Source organism: Cucurbita moschata, unplaced genomic scaffold (assembly GCF_002738365.1).
Source record: "Cucurbita moschata cultivar Rifu unplaced genomic scaffold, Cmos_1.0 Cmo_Scf00047, whole genome shotgun sequence".
NCBI classification, from domain to species: domain Eukaryota; kingdom Viridiplantae; phylum Streptophyta; class Magnoliopsida; order Cucurbitales; family Cucurbitaceae; genus Cucurbita; species Cucurbita moschata.
In genome coordinates, this window is record NW_019268563.1 from 1,540,906 (window position 1) to 1,557,350 (window position 16,445).

Sequence of the window (16,445 nt, forward strand, 5' to 3'; positions counted from 1 at the left end):
AAAAAAAAAAAAAAAAAAAAAAAAAAAAAAAAAAAAAAAAAAAAAAAAAAAAAAAAAAAAAAAAAAAAAAAAAAAGTCGGTCAAAGCCCAAGGGGCAAAATGGACATTTTACCCCTCAGCCCATTACAGGGGTCTTGAGGGTTCTCCACAGAATTCCTGCAAAAGAGAGAAGTGTGAGAAAGAAGGTTGAGAGAAAGTTTGAGAGAGAAAACTGAATAGCCGGAGTCTTCGTCGGAGAGTCACCGACGGAATCCATTCCCTACTAAGACCTACACTCTGGAGTCCTCCTTGGAAAGAAGTAAGAACTCGTGTTGTTGAGATTTCCTCCTCTTTCGTCAAGATCAGAAAGAAAACCCATAAGGTAAGTTTTCGAACAATACTCTTTAGATCTGAGATCTTTGTTTGGGAGTAGAGTGTTTAAGTTTACTACCTTCATCCAGGGAAGATCCGCCACTGATTTTGCGAGGAAATCGGATGAAACGTCGAGATCTGAGAATCTTTCCAAGAACGGTAAGGATGTTACCGGACCTCTTTTCGACGCTCATAAATCATAGTATGATTAAGTAAAAATCAAGAAAAAAAATATTAGCACGTAGGTTGAAGTACGATCTAAAACTTTGTTGAAGAAGTCATTACTGTCTGGATTAAGAATCGAGAGATAGAAAATGGGAAGAACGTCGGAAAACTAATCAGAAACCTTGATTTTCTGCTAGGAGGAGAGAGAAGTCGCTGGCATGCCACGTGTCAACCGACTAGAGGACCGCGTGCGTCAACCACCTTCGGACACGCATTGAACGCCGCTTGGGAAAATGCAGCTCCAGCCTCCCTACGACACGCGTCCCCGGCAACGCAACCCGACCCGCATCCCTCGGCTGACCCGGTACCCGCGCGGCGAACCGAACCGAACCGGCGAGTGGTTGCACCCCGGCACGTGGCTAACGCGTGGAAGCATGTGTAAGCTCATTTTTTACCCGTTCGACTTCTATTTTCCCTATTTTCCTCTTGATTCCAATCCTAACTTCATTTTATATGAAATAGGACCTAATTGAGGAAAATCGCTACCTTTTGATACGCTAATTGTGTGGAAACGCTGCGTTAGGGCATGCATCATCCAGGTAAGTTACCACACAGAATTTTAGGAAGCAATACTTGTAGGAATCGCTTGGAATGCATGCATACTAGTTTAATTATCTTAAGTTATAGCTTTCCGTTATTGGTCGTAGGTAATTGTTAAAAGTAAGATGTATGTTGTGAAATATTATGATTATTACCTGAGTACTGCTGTTATGCTTTAAGTTTCTGCTTATTATGTATATGTATATGTATATTTTCATGCTGAAAGGAGGATGGGAAATTGTGAACTCTGCGCTCCGAGAGTTGATGGATGTTATCGCCCTGTTGAGCTTGTCTGCTTACTTTGCATGAAATATGTTTGATGACTTTGGATGATAGTTATCTACGTACTCAGTTAGTTTTCATGACTCGCATTTATGATTAAGTCTAGGAATTCTTGGTTAGAGTAACAAGACACTAAGGTATAGACCTAATCCTTTCCCTAGTAGAGCAACAGACCACCATGGCGTACGAAGCCTCACTAGAGTACCCTTAGGCTACTGCTGTGTGATTGGTGTCATAGCTTCGTGGGGGACCAAGGGGTTCCTGATCAGAATCCGACGGCTCTTAGCCGTTTAGCATGGAAAACGTGTGCCCACGTTGTATAGACCATTTAGCTGGATGGGTTAAGGGAGGTAGCTCTCCCCGACCAGGGGGATTGTCGTGGGCCTAAGGGGTTGCAGCTCACTTCCTAGGTAAGTTACCAGATAGTCTTAGAGCCATGCCGAGGTAGCTACTCGTAGGGCACTAGTCATTACACAAGCCAGCATAAGGGAGTTCTTAAGAATCTTTAAACGAAAGGACAAAGGATCAAGAAGTCGTGAGGGGCAAGTCCCAAGGTGTTAAAACGAAAACCAGATGCCTTAGAGATAGAGTAGAGTCCGTGGGTATTTGTTAAGATTAGGATGCGATAAGAGCCTACAAGTAGATGGCTTACTGAGTATAATTTTATACTCATTCATGTCACAGAGGAAGCGTGTCCCAAGGCGTCAGTCTAGTTTTACTTAATAGTACACCTTGTCTTTCATGATTCTCTTCTTGTTTTTTTTTACCTAGACACATAAGTCCTTTTGATAATGAAATGTTTTTCTTACGAAATAAATGAAATACTTTTGAAATAAGGTTTTCCTTGAATTTCTCACTTACACACTACACGTCATAGTCATTGTTAGCCACGACTTGAGGTTATTTATTTTGGATCGTGACAACATTGAAGAGAAGACAAGTCATCAGCAAGATAAGGGCAACGAGTAGACAAGAGTGTCAAAGATAGGCTTGTTGAAGGGTCGAGTAGGGCCCCGGGCCTTAACCTTGAAAGTTGGAGTTCCAAAGAAATTTTGGACATGCGGTTCTAGAGGCAAGTCCGTCCATATAAAATATGAAAACTCGTCAAATTTGATGCCAATCGGACATCGGACGAACGTTCCACAACACTATATGTCTATTTGCCAAAATCATGTCTACCTCATGTACTATAGGAGGCATGATGTCAGCTCTCCGCCACCCTGGCCCTGTGGCCTAAGCAAGCTACCCTGTAGCACACTCTGTGTCACAGTGAGGTCAAGCATTTTCAGACGAGTGTTTCGGGCGACTTCCTCTTAAATGAGTTTTTAAGGACTATTAGGTGGCATGGGTGTGACAGTATTGCGCCCCTTGTAACAACCCAAGCTCATAGTTAATAGATATTGTTCTCTTTGAGCTTTCCTTCTAAGGCTTTTAAAACACGTCTCCCTAACGGATGAGTTTTTAAAACCTTGAAGAAAAACTTGAAAAGTAAAGCCCAAAGAAGACAACATCTGTAGCAATGTTTATGAGTTAAATTGAGCTGAACCGGGACATCTTTTAGACTCAACCCAATTATTATTATTATTATTATTATTATTTATTGGTTTGGGTTGTTTATGTAATTTATTTTAATAAAAGCAAAAGATTAGTGGGTAAAACATCTAATTTATTTATTTTTAAATCTTAAAATATATTTTAAAAATTGTTATCCAAATAGTTAATAATTATTTGGTCGAAGAATAAATATTAAAAAATAATTGTGAAAATAAATATATATAAGGTTTTAACAAGTTGATGGTCATTCTTGTACAAACATAGTTGATCGATCGTTGACATATTTTTTTCAGACCGTTTACTAAAAATAGCATCGGCTATATTTTTTATAAAAAATATTAGAAATAATGATAATAATAAAATTGGTTATTTATAACTATATGTTTTTATTTATTTACAACCTTATTACAATAAAGGGTGCCTATCATGAATTAATTAAATCCTTTTTTTAATAACAAATGAATTAATTATATCCTTAATAGTTAATATTTTTCTAATTAATTGGATTGATATATTTTATTGGTAAGAGCATGCTTAATTTTGTAGTTGGATTCATTTCAATATTTGTAGAATAATGATTTTATTAGTTAGATTTTGTACGATTTATGAGTGGTTCACGAATAATTTTGTAATTTAGTTTCGGTAACAGATTAATTGCAATATTTTAATTAAAGGTTGAATTTGATGGGAATGATTTTGTTTATTAATTTAATTTAATTTAATTTAACCAAATTGTTGCTACCATTAATGAATTAATTAATATCTCAAAATCGGCTGTTACTGTCCTCGAATTACGAAACTGGGAGCATTTACAAAGAACCCGCTGCCTGAGGGCGATTCCCCCAACTGCTGCCGCGGACTTTGATCGACGGCCGGCGGCTGTTCCGACACTCTCCATATCTTCACCGACTTATCCAAACTCCCACTGTACACAATCCACCGCCGCTCGCCTTCCCCGGCTTCACTGTCCTTTTCAACGGCCAAGCATTTCACTGGCCCTGTGTGGGCCGTCAACACCGACAAGCAAGAATGCTCCGCTGCCGTCCTCTGCCAGACGCATATCCCCATATCGGCGGAGCCACTCAACAACAACCGCCCCGCCGTCGCCAAACAGAGAACAGCAAGCTTATGCCCTCTCAAAGTGCCGCCGTGCGACAACGATTTCTCCCTCTCCCAAAAATTAACCACCCCATCGGAGGAGCCGCAGTAGATGAAAGTGGCCTCGTCGTTGACAGCCAGAGCAGTAATGGCACATTCCTGCTTCACCAATGTCTGCGAGAAAAAATGCTTGGTCCCCTTCCCCTGCAGCTCCCTCCGCCAGACCTTCACACTGCCATCGGCCGATCCAGTGAAGACCAAACCATCAATACTCGAAACCAGAGTGTTGACGGCGTCGTCATGAGCCTGAATGGACTCCAAGCATTTGGAATCGGAGACCCTCCAGACCTTGAAGGTCTTGTCCCAAGAAGCAGAGTACAGGAAATTTTGGTCTTCGCTCAAACTCAGAGACGAAATTGCATCGAAATGCTTTATCCACAGGTTCCTCCGCCGTCTCCCCTCCATGTAATTTCTGGGTTTCATCGAACATTTGATGTAATCGCCTAACGTGGGGAGCGTTCCAACTCGTTTGTGGACGCTTGGGTCTTTAGTCGACACCTTCCAGACCCGGACCTTACCGTCCTGGTGGCCGGTGAAGATCTTCTGGCCACCGATTACAATGGATTTGACCAAGCCGCTGTTGGATTTGAACCCGGAGAATTCCTTCTGAGCCTTCCAGACGCGGATGTTCTTGCTGTCGGATCCGGTGTAGAGAAGGTCCCCTGCGGCGGCGAGGGAGTAAATGTGGCCCTCTTCGCGGACGAGGGAGCCCATTAGGATATTGGGGAGGAAGGAATTGTCCTCGGGTGTGGGCGGAAGGTCGGTATTGAAGTGGGCGGACCATGGGGATCTGGCGAAGGGGGAGGTGGAGAAGGAGGGGTCCGGGTCGGCCTCGGTGTCCATTGAAGGGAGGATGGTGAGGTCGAGGTTGTGGGAGTCGGAGGGAGATGTCGGAATCGTGGAGGCAGGATTTATTGAGTTTGTTGAAGCGTGTTTTGTGGACGGTGTTGTTGTCGTCGTCTTCGTGTTCGGAGAAAACTAGGCCGCGTCTGGATGAGCCTCCGGTGCCGAACATTGTGGGGTTCTCACAGAAAGAGAGAGAGAGAGGGATTTTAGGGTATGTGAGGAGGAGAAATTGAGGAACAACAACCGAATGTGGAGAGCGGACTCATTCTTAGGCTATCGAAACGGCAAGGATGCTGTATGTATTTGTACGATCATCCTGAGTCAGATGCATCATCACGCTATAGGTATGCATATATATGTGACACATCGTTAATATTTATAACATACTATTTTAAAATTTTATAAAGTTGTTAGGTAACGACCATAGATTAAAAAAAAAAAAAAATGAAACTCTTTTTTATACCCGCTTCAAAATCTTCTACGTAACTATAAACTCTTAAATAAAGTTAATCTAGATTTTGATGGAAAGGTTATATACCACTGTTATCTACTCCAAATATAAGTTTGAAACATAATTACTTTTCTCTCAAAGTTCTCCGGTCACTATTTACTCCTAAGTCTTATTTCTGTCCAAATATTATATACTCATAAGTCTTATTTCTGTCCAAATATTATATACTCATATGTCTTATTAATATTATATAATTTTGTCATCCACCATCTAAACCTATCTAGGAATTCTAGTTTTGAAGCTCTAACCATAGCCTAACTAGGGCTTCTTCTTACTCACTCTCATTGATCTGCTTTTGAGACTTCGATTGACATTATCCCCTTGGAAACTCATACTATATTCAAGCGCTATAACTCGATGTCATAAGCTTGCCTAGACTATCTCATAGGTCTTACTAGTCATTTCTTCTCACATTTAGTTTTTAGTTGGCTAACTTCTAACTCTCCGAACTCCACTTGTATCTAAATTCAAGTCTTATTCACTTGTGCCCACAAACCCGTGAGCCCTCGAGGCAACGCAAAAAAGAAGAGATGCTTTGGTTTTCTTTAGTCTTGAACTCTCTCCCAGCCCGTGACAAGAAGAATGAATGTTGTAAATGTAACAGCTCAGATCCACCGCTAGCAGATATTGTCTTCTTTGGGCTTTCCCCTCAGGACTTTAAAATGCATCTACCAAGAGAAGTTTCTACACCCTTGTAAACGGTGGTTTGTTCTCCTCCCCAACTAATGTGGGACATCACAGTAAACTTCCATAGTTGTGCCTCTTTGACAACCAGCTCTTTGAGGGTTTTTCTTTATCCATTCACACTAAAAGGTAGTGAGTGAAATCAGACCAAACATCGATCGATGCAAATGTTGGATTGAACCGTCCAACAAAGATGTTCATCACTACCAAAGCTACATAATTTATCCAATATTTCTACAACATTTCGTTCATTAATAATTATAAACACAAACCCCAGCAAGAAAGCAGTAAACAAACACTAAAATTTAGGATCCAATACCCATTTAATTTTATCTCTGCGCTTCAGGACCCAAAATACCATTAACAATTGAAGTAGCAACAAGCACTCCGACGACCTCAGCTCCAGCGACCGCTCCGGCCTGCGACAGAGCTCCGAAATTCACCGCTGATTCGATTTCTTTCTCCGCCGTTTCGATCCCTCTCTCCGCCGTTATAATGCCCTTCTCCGCCGTAACGATCCCTCGCTCCGCCGTCTCAAGTCCTTTCTCCGCCGCCTCGAATCCTTCCCTCACGATCTCCTCCGCCTCCTCTTCCACCTTCTTCAGCTTCTTCCTCAGCCCGAACAGAGGAATGTCCTCTGCCATTGACGGATTCTCTCTCCCCACTACCGCCGCCGTCGCCGTCGCCGTAAGAATCAACAGTGTCTGTCGCCGAGTTCTGGCGGCAGAGAGAGATTCCGGCGGTGGTTTCACTGAGGCGGCGCGGACGGTGATGTTTAATCGGCATCGTGGTTGGAGGATTTGGAGAATGGGTGAGATTGTGGAAGCCATAGCTTTGTCTCTCACTGTCGACTTTTTGAGCAAAGTTCTGATCCTTTCAACGCGGCGATGCAATGATAGCGTTTCGATTTATTCATTAATGAGTTACCGAAAATACCCTTGCGTTGAACCGTCAAACACCTGACACGTCAACAAATGGAAGGGTATGAGTGGGATTCAAGTGTAATACATTTGTGTTCACAAAAAACAGGGGGAGGCTTGCCCCCGTTGGTGAGGATAAAGGATTCTATAAAATTCTAGTGAAAATATGGCTTTGATTATTTGTGCTGGTATGCAAATTTGATGTTGGGAGTATTGGGTGAGTCAACGGACCACGTTGTCGAGTTGTAACCTTCCTGAGAGCGTTGTTGCATGTATTTACTATCTTCGACTTGGACAACCATCGAGAAAAATAGAGTTATCGACTGAGATGGTCTAAATCTCGAGAAGACACACATGGTCTTCATCTAAAGTATCATGACAAAGGTCGTGCTTGAGGATGTGCATGATGATAACTACAAATTCGTCAAAGAAATAGTCTAGATTCGTACTAAATGTTTAGGTAAACATGAGTTAATAGTCTCACCATCAAGGTGCAATATGTTGACTTTGAGGATTTTACTATTGAGCGGATAAAATCTTTGGTCGGACATACCTAAAACTTTAGATAAAAGTCATGTGATCCACTCACGTGAACAAGTGCATGAAATAAATAGATAATATTAGATACGAGTTAAGGAATGATGCATATTGCGACATGACAATATTGAGATCTTAACCGACCTTGAGTGCATCAAGGATGAGTAGGAGAGAACTTGAAGACCTATTCCACATCCAATGACCTAGGACGACTGAGGAGTAACCACAACTTGAAAGGAGATTTTAAAAGCCGATAGAACATGGTGACTAGTGAATCGTTAAGCGGGAATGAAGATAATTGGGTAATCGTGCTATCAAAGGTTGGATCGATTTGGATTTTCGAATTGTCGGGTTTAATGTATACCCCCTAACAAAAGTCATGTATGTTAAGAATGATGCTCGGGTACTATGTTAAGAATGAGAAACATAAGTGGGATTGAATGTCCCAGAAACACAGATAGGATTAAAAGTCCTAGTGAGATCTAAAGTCCAATTTTTATTAATATTCACCCTGTTTAAATAAAATACAAATTAAAACTAAATTTTAAAAATAAGAAAAAATATTCTACTAACAATTCGGGAAATAAGATAAAATATATTAAATATAAAATTCTAACGGATTATGACTATATAAAATATATTTCAATAATATATACCCTCAGATACTCTGAAGGGATACTAAGACGAGAATAAAGGAGGGTTTCATCACTCGATTTCAGAGTTTTAGCATTTTTTTTTAAATCTTAAAAAAAAAAAAGTTGATGAAAAAAAAAATTAATTCTTATATTTAAAGAAATTTTATAGAAGGGATTAAGCATTTTAAAATGGATTAGAATTTTAGATGAATGTATAAATTGGATATTGTGCAATTTTTTTTAATACATTTTTTGTTGTCGCGTTTCCGCCCAAAAAGGATTTTAAAGCTTGAAGTGCGGACTTCTCTGCTTAAACCTCCATTTTCTCCAAGCTTCGAAACTATAGCCATGGCCGACGAAGATCCACCATCGGAGCTCTCAGTGACATTGCAGAAACCGAAACTCGACGAAATCCTGAACGTCAGTAAGGCCACCACTGAGTCCGATGTTCTGGGAGGCCTCGACTCGTCTTGCAATTGTTCCAACGAAACGAAGCCCGCTGCTGAATCCACTGCTCAAACCTCTGATGGAAGTGGTGAAAAATCGTTGGAGCTGGCCGAAGAGTTGCTGGAGAAGGGTTCCAAGGCTATTAAGGACAATGATTTCGTTGAGGCTGTCGATTGCTTCAGCCGTGCCCTTGAGATTAGGTTAGGGTTTGGTTATTTTTCACTTTCTCTTCAGTTTCTTCTTGATTATGAATTGAATTCTGGAACGAAGATGAAAGTCGAGCTTCTATTACCCTTGGAGTCTTAAAGTTGATTTGTTACAATTGCTTCACTCTGTTAGATCACATGTTTCCACTTATCATTTAGTCAGTTTTAAGATTTTCATCTTGGTAAATCTTAATTCCATTTTCTTTAGCGGTGGGGGAGCTTTTCGTTGCTCCAGATTCATTTTCGGAACTTTATCTTTCTTTTGTTGAAGATCAACCGCTCGTCAGGATCACCGAACAGTCTTGGTAGATATGAATTGAGTTTTAACGAGGTTTTGTAATGTTGTTAGGTTCTAACTTTATTTAACTTTTGCATATAAGAACTTGTTGCTCATTTTTATTTCTTGTCTATATCATTGGATGCCTGTTGCGAACATGTCTCTTTTACGATGTGAAAAGTGTATTCTTAAATCAAGCATTTGCATGCGTTTAGTTTCATCCTTTGATTTGTTTTTTCTAGCAATAATCTTGAAAATATTTCACTGCAGAGCTGCGCGATATGGTGAACTGGCTCCGGAATGTGTTAAATTGTACTACAAATATGGATGTGCTTTATTGTACAAAGCCCAGGAGGAGGCAGATCCACTGGGAGCTGTCCCAAAGAAAGAAGGTGAACCCTATCAACAATCTTACAAAGATGAATCTGTTAAGAATGTTGAAAATGGCGAGTCATCAAAAGCTTCTGTTTCCAGCAATGCTGAACTGGTGGATGGAGTTGCAGATGATGGTTGGTATCTTCCTCATGATGTCTAACTTATCTAGTTCCTAACATACATTGCCTTTCTCTTTTCCTGTTGGACACTTTCCAGTGGTGAAGGCAAGTACATTTTTGAAATTGAAAATTCTTTCATCTTCTTCCTAAGAAAGGAGGAGTTTCGGTTCAAATAAATTATTCGAAATTGAAAACTGAAGCTTGCAAACTATTCTTCTTAATTTTCTAGTCTTTTCGTTTCTTTTCGTTTCCTTGGATATTTTCTATTTTACATTATTTAAAATCTACATGAAACATGGCATGTTGCATCGTAATGAATTCCCCTTTAATATTTGACCAACTTGAAGAGGATTCCACCTTGATCTACTATTCTCTCGCCTTTCCCTTCCTTAAAGATAGAGAGGATCTTATATTATATACTTGAGCATTGAGAGCAACATGCTTCTGGTTTTATTTTATCTTTGTTTCATTGATGTATTTCTTGGTAACCTAAGCGATGAATTTGGTGCTACAGAAGCATACTGAGCATGAATAAATTGCTGCTGGTTTTATGGTGTCTAAGTTTCATTGAAGTAGTTCAACTGAATGCGAAGAGATCAATTACTTTTTTATAATGTGTTTTCACATCTTTTCAATGTATTGTTTTATTTCGATATTGAGATGTTACAAGCTCTATAGCTTTTTTTTTTCTTATGGACATCAGAATGTGATGATTTTCATTGTTTCGTGAAAAGCAGGATTTTTTATATATTGCTAAGTTAGAATGCATACACGTTAATCATTGATGACTATCATCATTTCCTGTTTAGAACACACCTACATGTTTCCTAGGCTTCCAGCTCTAATTGGGTAGGTGGGTGGGTACCTTGGCTTCTGTGGAAGTCATTTGACTTGAGTCTAGGTGACTGACATACCTTGGCGTGGTGACTTATCGCAGTGGACATTCAAGTACCTTTCCTTATGTCTTGCATATAAGTGCCTTTACGGAAGCTTTGTCTTCCACTTTAGTTTCTTGTTTCCTCCTTTCACTTTGTCTCTATTGCTTCCTTTTATTCTCTTTTTTCAAAGTGCTTGCAGCAACATTTTATGAATTTTTATGTCCTGTAATATTTCAATATTTAGAAAGAATTACTTTTCCATGTGATATCATGCACCTCACCTCATCTAGGCTTGAATCTTCTTTTTTGCATCTCCAGTCTGGCTCCGTGCATTTTTTTTTTCATTTTTCAATCCACTTAGTGCTTTAGAAAATGCCGATCACTTTATACATTATTTTAGAATTTGATGAATTATAAATTTCTGAAGTTTTATTGTTTGAGTTGCAAATGGGAATATTAACTACAGGTCTTTAGGGATCTTTACAACTTATGTTCAACAAATTATTGATGCCTTATTGCTTTACTTCTGGATGTGTCTCCACTGTCACACTCGTCAATATTTACCTTCTCATGTACATGTTATCTTAAGGGGAAAAAAAAAAAAATAATAAAAAGAAATTAGCTGCAGTGATACTGCCACCCACCAGTTTTATTACAAAAAAAAAAAGGTTAATGCTATCATCATCCTATGTAGTCGTTTCAGAGCTTTGGGGCCCTAACTCCTAAGAAATAACTTGAATAAATTTTTGGTGATTAAGACAAGACATCTGCCTTGCAATTCTTTGCTAACTTGCTGATGTCTATCTGGCCATTTAATCTTAACTTCCCTTATGTGGTCAAAATACTGTTTTAGAAGAGTTTTTGCATTGAATCATCGTGTTTGCAACAACAGATTTTTATTGTATTCAACTTCAATAATTTTATAAATTTCTATCTATGTAATCAAGCACTTCGAGTAGAACAATTTTCTCGGGGCTTGTAGTTCACTGCTTTACACATCATTTGAATGAATTTGCTGTTTCTTGTTTTTAAAAGTACAATTATGTAGATTTGATGGTACCTACTGATGCATCAAAAAGAAGTTGTATCTTATCTTCCTTTATAAGAGTTTTGTTTGATGCATAATGTACATGGAATCTCAACTTCTATCATGTATCATTTTTACATGCATTATCTGTGAATCACTTAAATTATGAACAGTTACTAGGATGACAGAGTCGATTTTCAACTGTGAAGAGGCATGTATAAATGCTCTTCAATTTTGAATGATGGACTATCATGCTTCAACATTTTGTTCCGCTTGATTTTGATTGTGTTATTTTATTGCTGGTCTTCATTTTAAAATTATCCCCATCTCTTATCTATAAAAAATGTACATTTTAAAAAAAGTTATCTCATTAGGAGATTTTTGACCTTCCATTTTCCCTTTTTTTTTTCTTTGAGACAGTTTCCAGTAAGAAAGATCAGGATGAAGAAGAGGGTGATGATAGTGGTACTGAGGACTTAGCAGATGCAGATGAAGACGAATCTGACCTTGATTTAGCTTGGAAAATGCTAGACGTTGCCAGAGCAATAGTTGAAAAAGACTCGGGTGATACGATGGAGAAAGTGGACATATTGTCAGCCTTGGCAGAAGTTGCTCTGGAAAGAGGTACACATGCATTTTATTTGCTCTGTTGTGATACACATTCAATTGGTTTGGTTTGTGTTTCTTTGATATTATTCCCCTTTCTTTCTCCCCAGTTAGAGGGTTATCCTCTAATTTTGAAGTTCATTTAATTTTCTCTCCTTCATGTAGAGGACATTGAAACTTCCCTGAGCGACTACCAGAAAGCATTATCAATTTTAGAAAGACTTGTCGAACCTGATAATCGACAGCTTGCTGAATTGTATCCTTCTTTCAGATTCTAAATCTCATATAAGTACGTAAATAGAATATAATATATACGAAAAAATCTGTTTTCCAAATATTCTAACCGAGAATTCAAGATAAAAAGAAGAAGAAAAAACATCCTGTTTTCATGGTAGCCGACTTCAATTCTATTTATAATAGTAGCTTATAAATTCTGGGAGCTTGTTAGTCTGTATTTCTACCTCGTTTATAATAGTAGCTTATAAATTCTAGGAGCTTGATGATAAAAGTTTAGTTTTTAATTTAATTATATATTTCTTTTTCTTAAGAAAAAGAAAACCGTATGAATTGTTATTATTGACATTTGAACCACATCACTTCCTTTCAAGTGAGGAAAGTGTCTTTTGCAACCTTAAACTGAAACTTCCAGAAACTTCCGTGTATGCTTGTGCCTGGAGTTTGGTTCCCAGCCGCAGGAAGCCATTTCATTTTGCCAGAAGGCAATATCAATTTGCAAGTCACGTGTGATGCGGCTTACTGATGAAGTAAAGGGTATCATTGTACCGACCACAGCTTCTTCTACTTCTGGGTCAGAACCAGAGATCCCACTATCGTCCAATGACTCCCAGACTGACAATGCCAATGCTGCAACAGAGAAACAATCTGAGATTGAAATTCTATCTGGGCTTTTGGTCGAGCTAGAAAAGAAGGCGAGTTTAGATTATAACTTCTGCAAGTAACTGTGACAGAGAAACGGAAAAATCTAACCAATGTTTTGTGTTTGTGCAGCTTGAAGATCTGCAACAGCTGGCCTCAAACCCAAAGTCAATCCTCTCGGAGATCCTCGGGATAGGAGCGGCGAAGGCGAAAGTCGAAAAGATCGCTCCTCCACTTCCAGCGGTGTTGAACTCCTCACAGATGGGTTCAGCTAACAGCAATGGAGGATTTGACTCTCCAACAGTCTCAACTGCGCACACGAACGGCGCGGCTGGAGTGACGCACCTTGGCGTCGTTGGAAGAGGAGTCAAACGAGTATCAACAAATTCAGAGTCTGCTGACTCCTCCCACCCAACTAAGAAACGGGCAACAGATTCATCAACACAAGATAAAGGTGATGGCAGTTCCGCCTGAAGAGGTTGTGCTCTTGAACTCATTTTGAAATTAGATATATCCCATAAGTGCATAACAGTAAAAGTAGATTAGAGAATCATCCTGCCTGTGGCTGTTATCATTTCATGTATGTTTGTACTATGTTCGACTAATATCTTACTCTGAATGATGTTTTTCCAGACCTCTTAAATCCAAGTTTCAGTAATCATCCAGCACTTTCATGTTTGTCACTTCTCTCTTTGGGGCAATTCATGATTATACTGATTTATTTTTGTAATTTGTAGAAGTAAACCTAATAACCCATAGATATCTATTTAGATATGACTCAATTAGTTAGTACGTATATTTTCAACCAAGAAATCAGAAGTTTAGATGAATTTAAAAGTAAATTTTTGATGGGTGGAACGTATTGTTAAGATAGACCTAGTTTTACCGTGTTGAAAAAATTCAATCCACCGTTGAAATGTGTTCCGACCTCCGGTAAATAGGGGTTTGGAAATAACTATATCCAAAAAAAAGAAAGTGGTAAGTGGGGTATGATTCAAGTATAAAAGGAGTGAAATGCATGAAGTTGTATACAGTTGGAGAAGGAAAATAATCTGAAAGCATTGTTGTCCTTGGATAATATTGTGGCATAACACAGCGATGGTGATCTTGGAGCACGCCCTGTTCGGCACTTTCCCCCACGCAATTTCCATAATGCATAGAGCTGAACACACGGCCTTCTTCAAATGCTCTCCAACCCTCTTCTCCATAATGGTCCTCCAAATTCGGCCTTACGCCGTTTTTACCTTGAAAATGACGCCTGAATTCTTCCCCCAATACGCCTGCGACCAACTCCACTACGTTCAATTCAGCATCGACGACTTCTACATGACAATCGTGGAACAGCGAACCAATCGCTTTTCTTCCGTCACCCTCTCTATTGCGGAGCACCAACGCCATTTTGCCATGGAATTTTCCCCTCCTAGTAATTCATTCATTCATTCATTCATTCATTATATTCTTCCTTTCCATCAATCTTTGCTTTCTTGTTCTTCTTGTTTCTTTACATGTCTTTCTTCCAGGCCTCGTACATCCGAGGACCAAACTCATACCCACGTCGCCTCCTGAACGAGATATCAACGAGGGCGCAATTGACTATGCATCCTTTGTGTCCTTTGATTTGTTTCACTTTCGACGCCTTGTGACGGGTTTAGAGAATAATGAACATGGTAATTTTATCATCATTTTCATATTTCTTGAAACCAAAATGTTTCAACTTCTGAAAAGTAATCATTATTTGTGATTTCTGATAGCTTATCTCACTATTACCAATTCACAAATCAAGTTCTTGGTTGAAGATGTGGAGGTTGTTCTTACTACTCAGGTATTTTCTTCATTTCTTTTGGTTAGGAGTGTATGATATTGTCAATTTTGAGTATAAGCTGTCGTGGCTTTCCTTTTGATTTCCCCAAAATGCCTCATACCAATGTAGATGTCCTCCTCTCAAACAAAATATACCATAGAGTCTCTCCTGAGGCCTGTAGAGTCCTCGAACAGCCTCTCCTTAATTGAGGCTCGACCCTTTTCTCTGGAGCTCTCGAACAAAGTACACCATTTGTTCAACACTTTTTTACTATACTTTCAAGGGTCACAACTTCTTTGTTCGACATTTGAGTTTTCTATTAACATGACTAAATTAAGGACAAGACTTTAATATCATGTTAGGAATCAAGACTCTTCACAACGATATGATATTATTTATTTTTGAGTTTAAGTTCTTAATGGGTTTGCTTTTGGTTTCCACAAAAGACCTCATACCAGTGGAGATGTATTCTTTAATCGTAAATTCATGATCATTCCCTTAATTAGCCAATGTGAGATTTGTGCCCTAATGTTTTTGCAGAGGAAAGAATGCATAATCGGAGGTTTTGCAGCGGGAGATGAGTTTGAATCCGCAATGTGTCTGTGTCCATGGGAATTCTTCTATAATTTCACGTCGGAAAGATTATGGTTGTTCAAGTCATATGATCCAAAGGGTATGACACTCATTGCTCCTATGGGATTGTACGTTCACATTTCATCATATTTCCCCGAAGATTTCTATGTGCCAAATTTTTAATGTCAACTTACATTCTTTTTCTATGAATAATATGAAACGTGGATGAACAAAAATTGTTGTATATCTTTTTACCCTTTTAAATTTTCTAGATTTAAAATATATAGATCTCATAAATTTTGAAATTTAGTTCTTCCCATATTAAATCAAATCTTCAATCAAATCTTCTAAAAACTTATCAAGAATAAGTCAAGAAATAATTATGAACAACTAGTGAATGATAAAAAACTTCTGTAGTTTTTTTTTTTCTTATTTCATTTAGATTTTCAAAAGAGGTTAATGTCAATAGTGAATTTGATAAGATAAAAATGTATAGCTCAGCTACTTGCAAAATCTGATGTTCATGCACGTAACATGTCTTCCAAAATTTTGTTTAAGCGTTTAGTTTGACTATCTATTTATTGGTGAAATGTCGTACAAAACTCAAGTTATGTATTCAACATGGTGTAGTTGGGATCTCGATCTAATACTAAACTAATGACATTGGAATTTTGTTATCTATTAAATATGAATACTTTATTGGTTATAGATAAAAATTAAATTACCAATGAACTAAAAAACTTTTAAGTGAAGCAGCCGAAGAACTTCCAAATGCCCTTGTTGTTTGTCTTCTCCTCATCGCTTAACGGGTAGCTTCTCAAATACCTTTGCCTCGAATTGTTAATTGTATCGCTACTCCTCTGTGTTTCAATCCCAGATGAAGAAGAAGATGAAGATGCCATCTCTGTCATGTTCTTCTTTGTGCTTAGTGCTCGCAAAAATGTTGCATCTGCTTCTGCCCATTTCTGTTCCTTCGCAAGCTTTGCACTTTTCGACGCATTCCAATCCGTCATCGTG

General features: G+C 38.7%; 4 protein-coding genes and 1 long non-coding RNA gene across 6 annotated transcripts; 3 read left to right on the forward strand and 2 right to left on the reverse strand.

Moving 5' to 3' along the window:
• Positions 1 to 85: 85 nt before the first annotated feature.
• On the forward strand, positions 86 to 897 carry LOC111434971. 2 transcript variants are annotated; one of them, XR_002709010.1, is made up of 3 exons: positions 86 to 365; positions 441 to 510; positions 714 to 897. It is a non-coding gene; the product is annotated as an uncharacterized LOC111434971 (long non-coding RNA). The 2 variants fall into 2 exon arrangements; XR_002709011.1 differs by having other exon boundaries at positions 86 to 361.
• Positions 898 to 3,694: 2,797 nt separating this feature from the next.
• LOC111434947 (protein JINGUBANG-like) lies at positions 3,695 to 5,276 on the reverse strand. The gene has a single exon (XM_023072277.1). It carries the CDS (start codon positions 4,951 to 4,953, stop codon positions 3,730 to 3,732), a length of 1,224 nt encoding a protein of 407 aa, XP_022928045.1. The 5' UTR covers positions 4,954 to 5,276; the 3' UTR covers positions 3,695 to 3,729.
• Positions 5,277 to 6,311: 1,035 nt separating this feature from the next.
• LOC111434949 lies at positions 6,312 to 7,026 on the reverse strand. Its single transcript, XM_023072279.1, has one exon. It carries the CDS (start codon positions 6,979 to 6,981, stop codon positions 6,481 to 6,483), a length of 501 nt encoding a protein of 166 aa, XP_022928047.1. The 5' UTR covers positions 6,982 to 7,026; the 3' UTR covers positions 6,312 to 6,480.
• Positions 7,027 to 8,488: 1,462 nt separating this feature from the next.
• LOC111434946 (protein HGV2) lies at positions 8,489 to 13,741 on the forward strand. The gene is made up of 6 exons (XM_023072276.1): positions 8,489 to 8,890; positions 9,444 to 9,682; positions 11,993 to 12,196; positions 12,344 to 12,434; positions 12,828 to 13,107; positions 13,187 to 13,741. Exons 1-6 carry the CDS (start codon positions 8,592 to 8,594, stop codon positions 13,526 to 13,528), a joined length of 1,455 nt encoding a protein of 484 aa, XP_022928044.1. The 5' UTR covers positions 8,489 to 8,591; the 3' UTR covers positions 13,529 to 13,741.
• A 351-nt stretch (positions 13,742 to 14,092) lies between these two features.
• Positions 14,093 to 15,664, forward strand: LOC111434948. The gene is made up of 4 exons (XM_023072278.1): positions 14,093 to 14,477; positions 14,575 to 14,721; positions 14,806 to 14,876; positions 15,396 to 15,664. Exons 1-4 carry the CDS (start codon positions 14,153 to 14,155, stop codon positions 15,609 to 15,611), a joined length of 759 nt encoding a protein of 252 aa, XP_022928046.1. The 5' UTR covers positions 14,093 to 14,152; the 3' UTR covers positions 15,612 to 15,664.
• The last annotated feature ends 781 nt before the right edge of the window (positions 15,665 to 16,445 follow it).

Bases quoted from the DNA above. Each gene is read 5' to 3' on its own strand.
- LOC111434946 (XM_023072276.1), top strand. From the start codon at position 8,592: ATGGCCGACGAAGATCCACCATCGGAGCTCTCAGTGACATTGCAGAAA. The intron at 12,435-12,827 runs GTATCCTTCTTT...TGAAACTTCCAG, and splicing joins AATCGACAGCTTGCTGAATT to AAACTTCCGTGTATGCTTGT. The intron at 13,108-13,186 runs GCGAGTTTAGAT...GTGTTTGTGCAG, and splicing joins TGGTCGAGCTAGAAAAGAAG to CTTGAAGATCTGCAACAGCT.
- LOC111434949 (XM_023072279.1), bottom strand. From the start codon at position 6,981: ATGGCTTCCACAATCTCACCCATTCTCCAAATCCTCCAACCACGATGC.
- LOC111434947 (XM_023072277.1), bottom strand. From the start codon at position 4,953: ATGGACACCGAGGCCGACCCGGACCCCTCCTTCTCCACCTCCCCCTTC.
- LOC111434948 (XM_023072278.1), top strand. From the start codon at position 14,153: ATGGTGATCTTGGAGCACGCCCTGTTCGGCACTTTCCCCCACGCAATT. The intron at 14,478-14,574 runs GTAATTCATTCA...TCTTTCTTCCAG, and splicing joins CATGGAATTTTCCCCTCCTA to GCCTCGTACATCCGAGGACC. The intron at 14,722-14,805 runs GTAATTTTATCA...GATTTCTGATAG, and splicing joins TTTAGAGAATAATGAACATG to CTTATCTCACTATTACCAAT.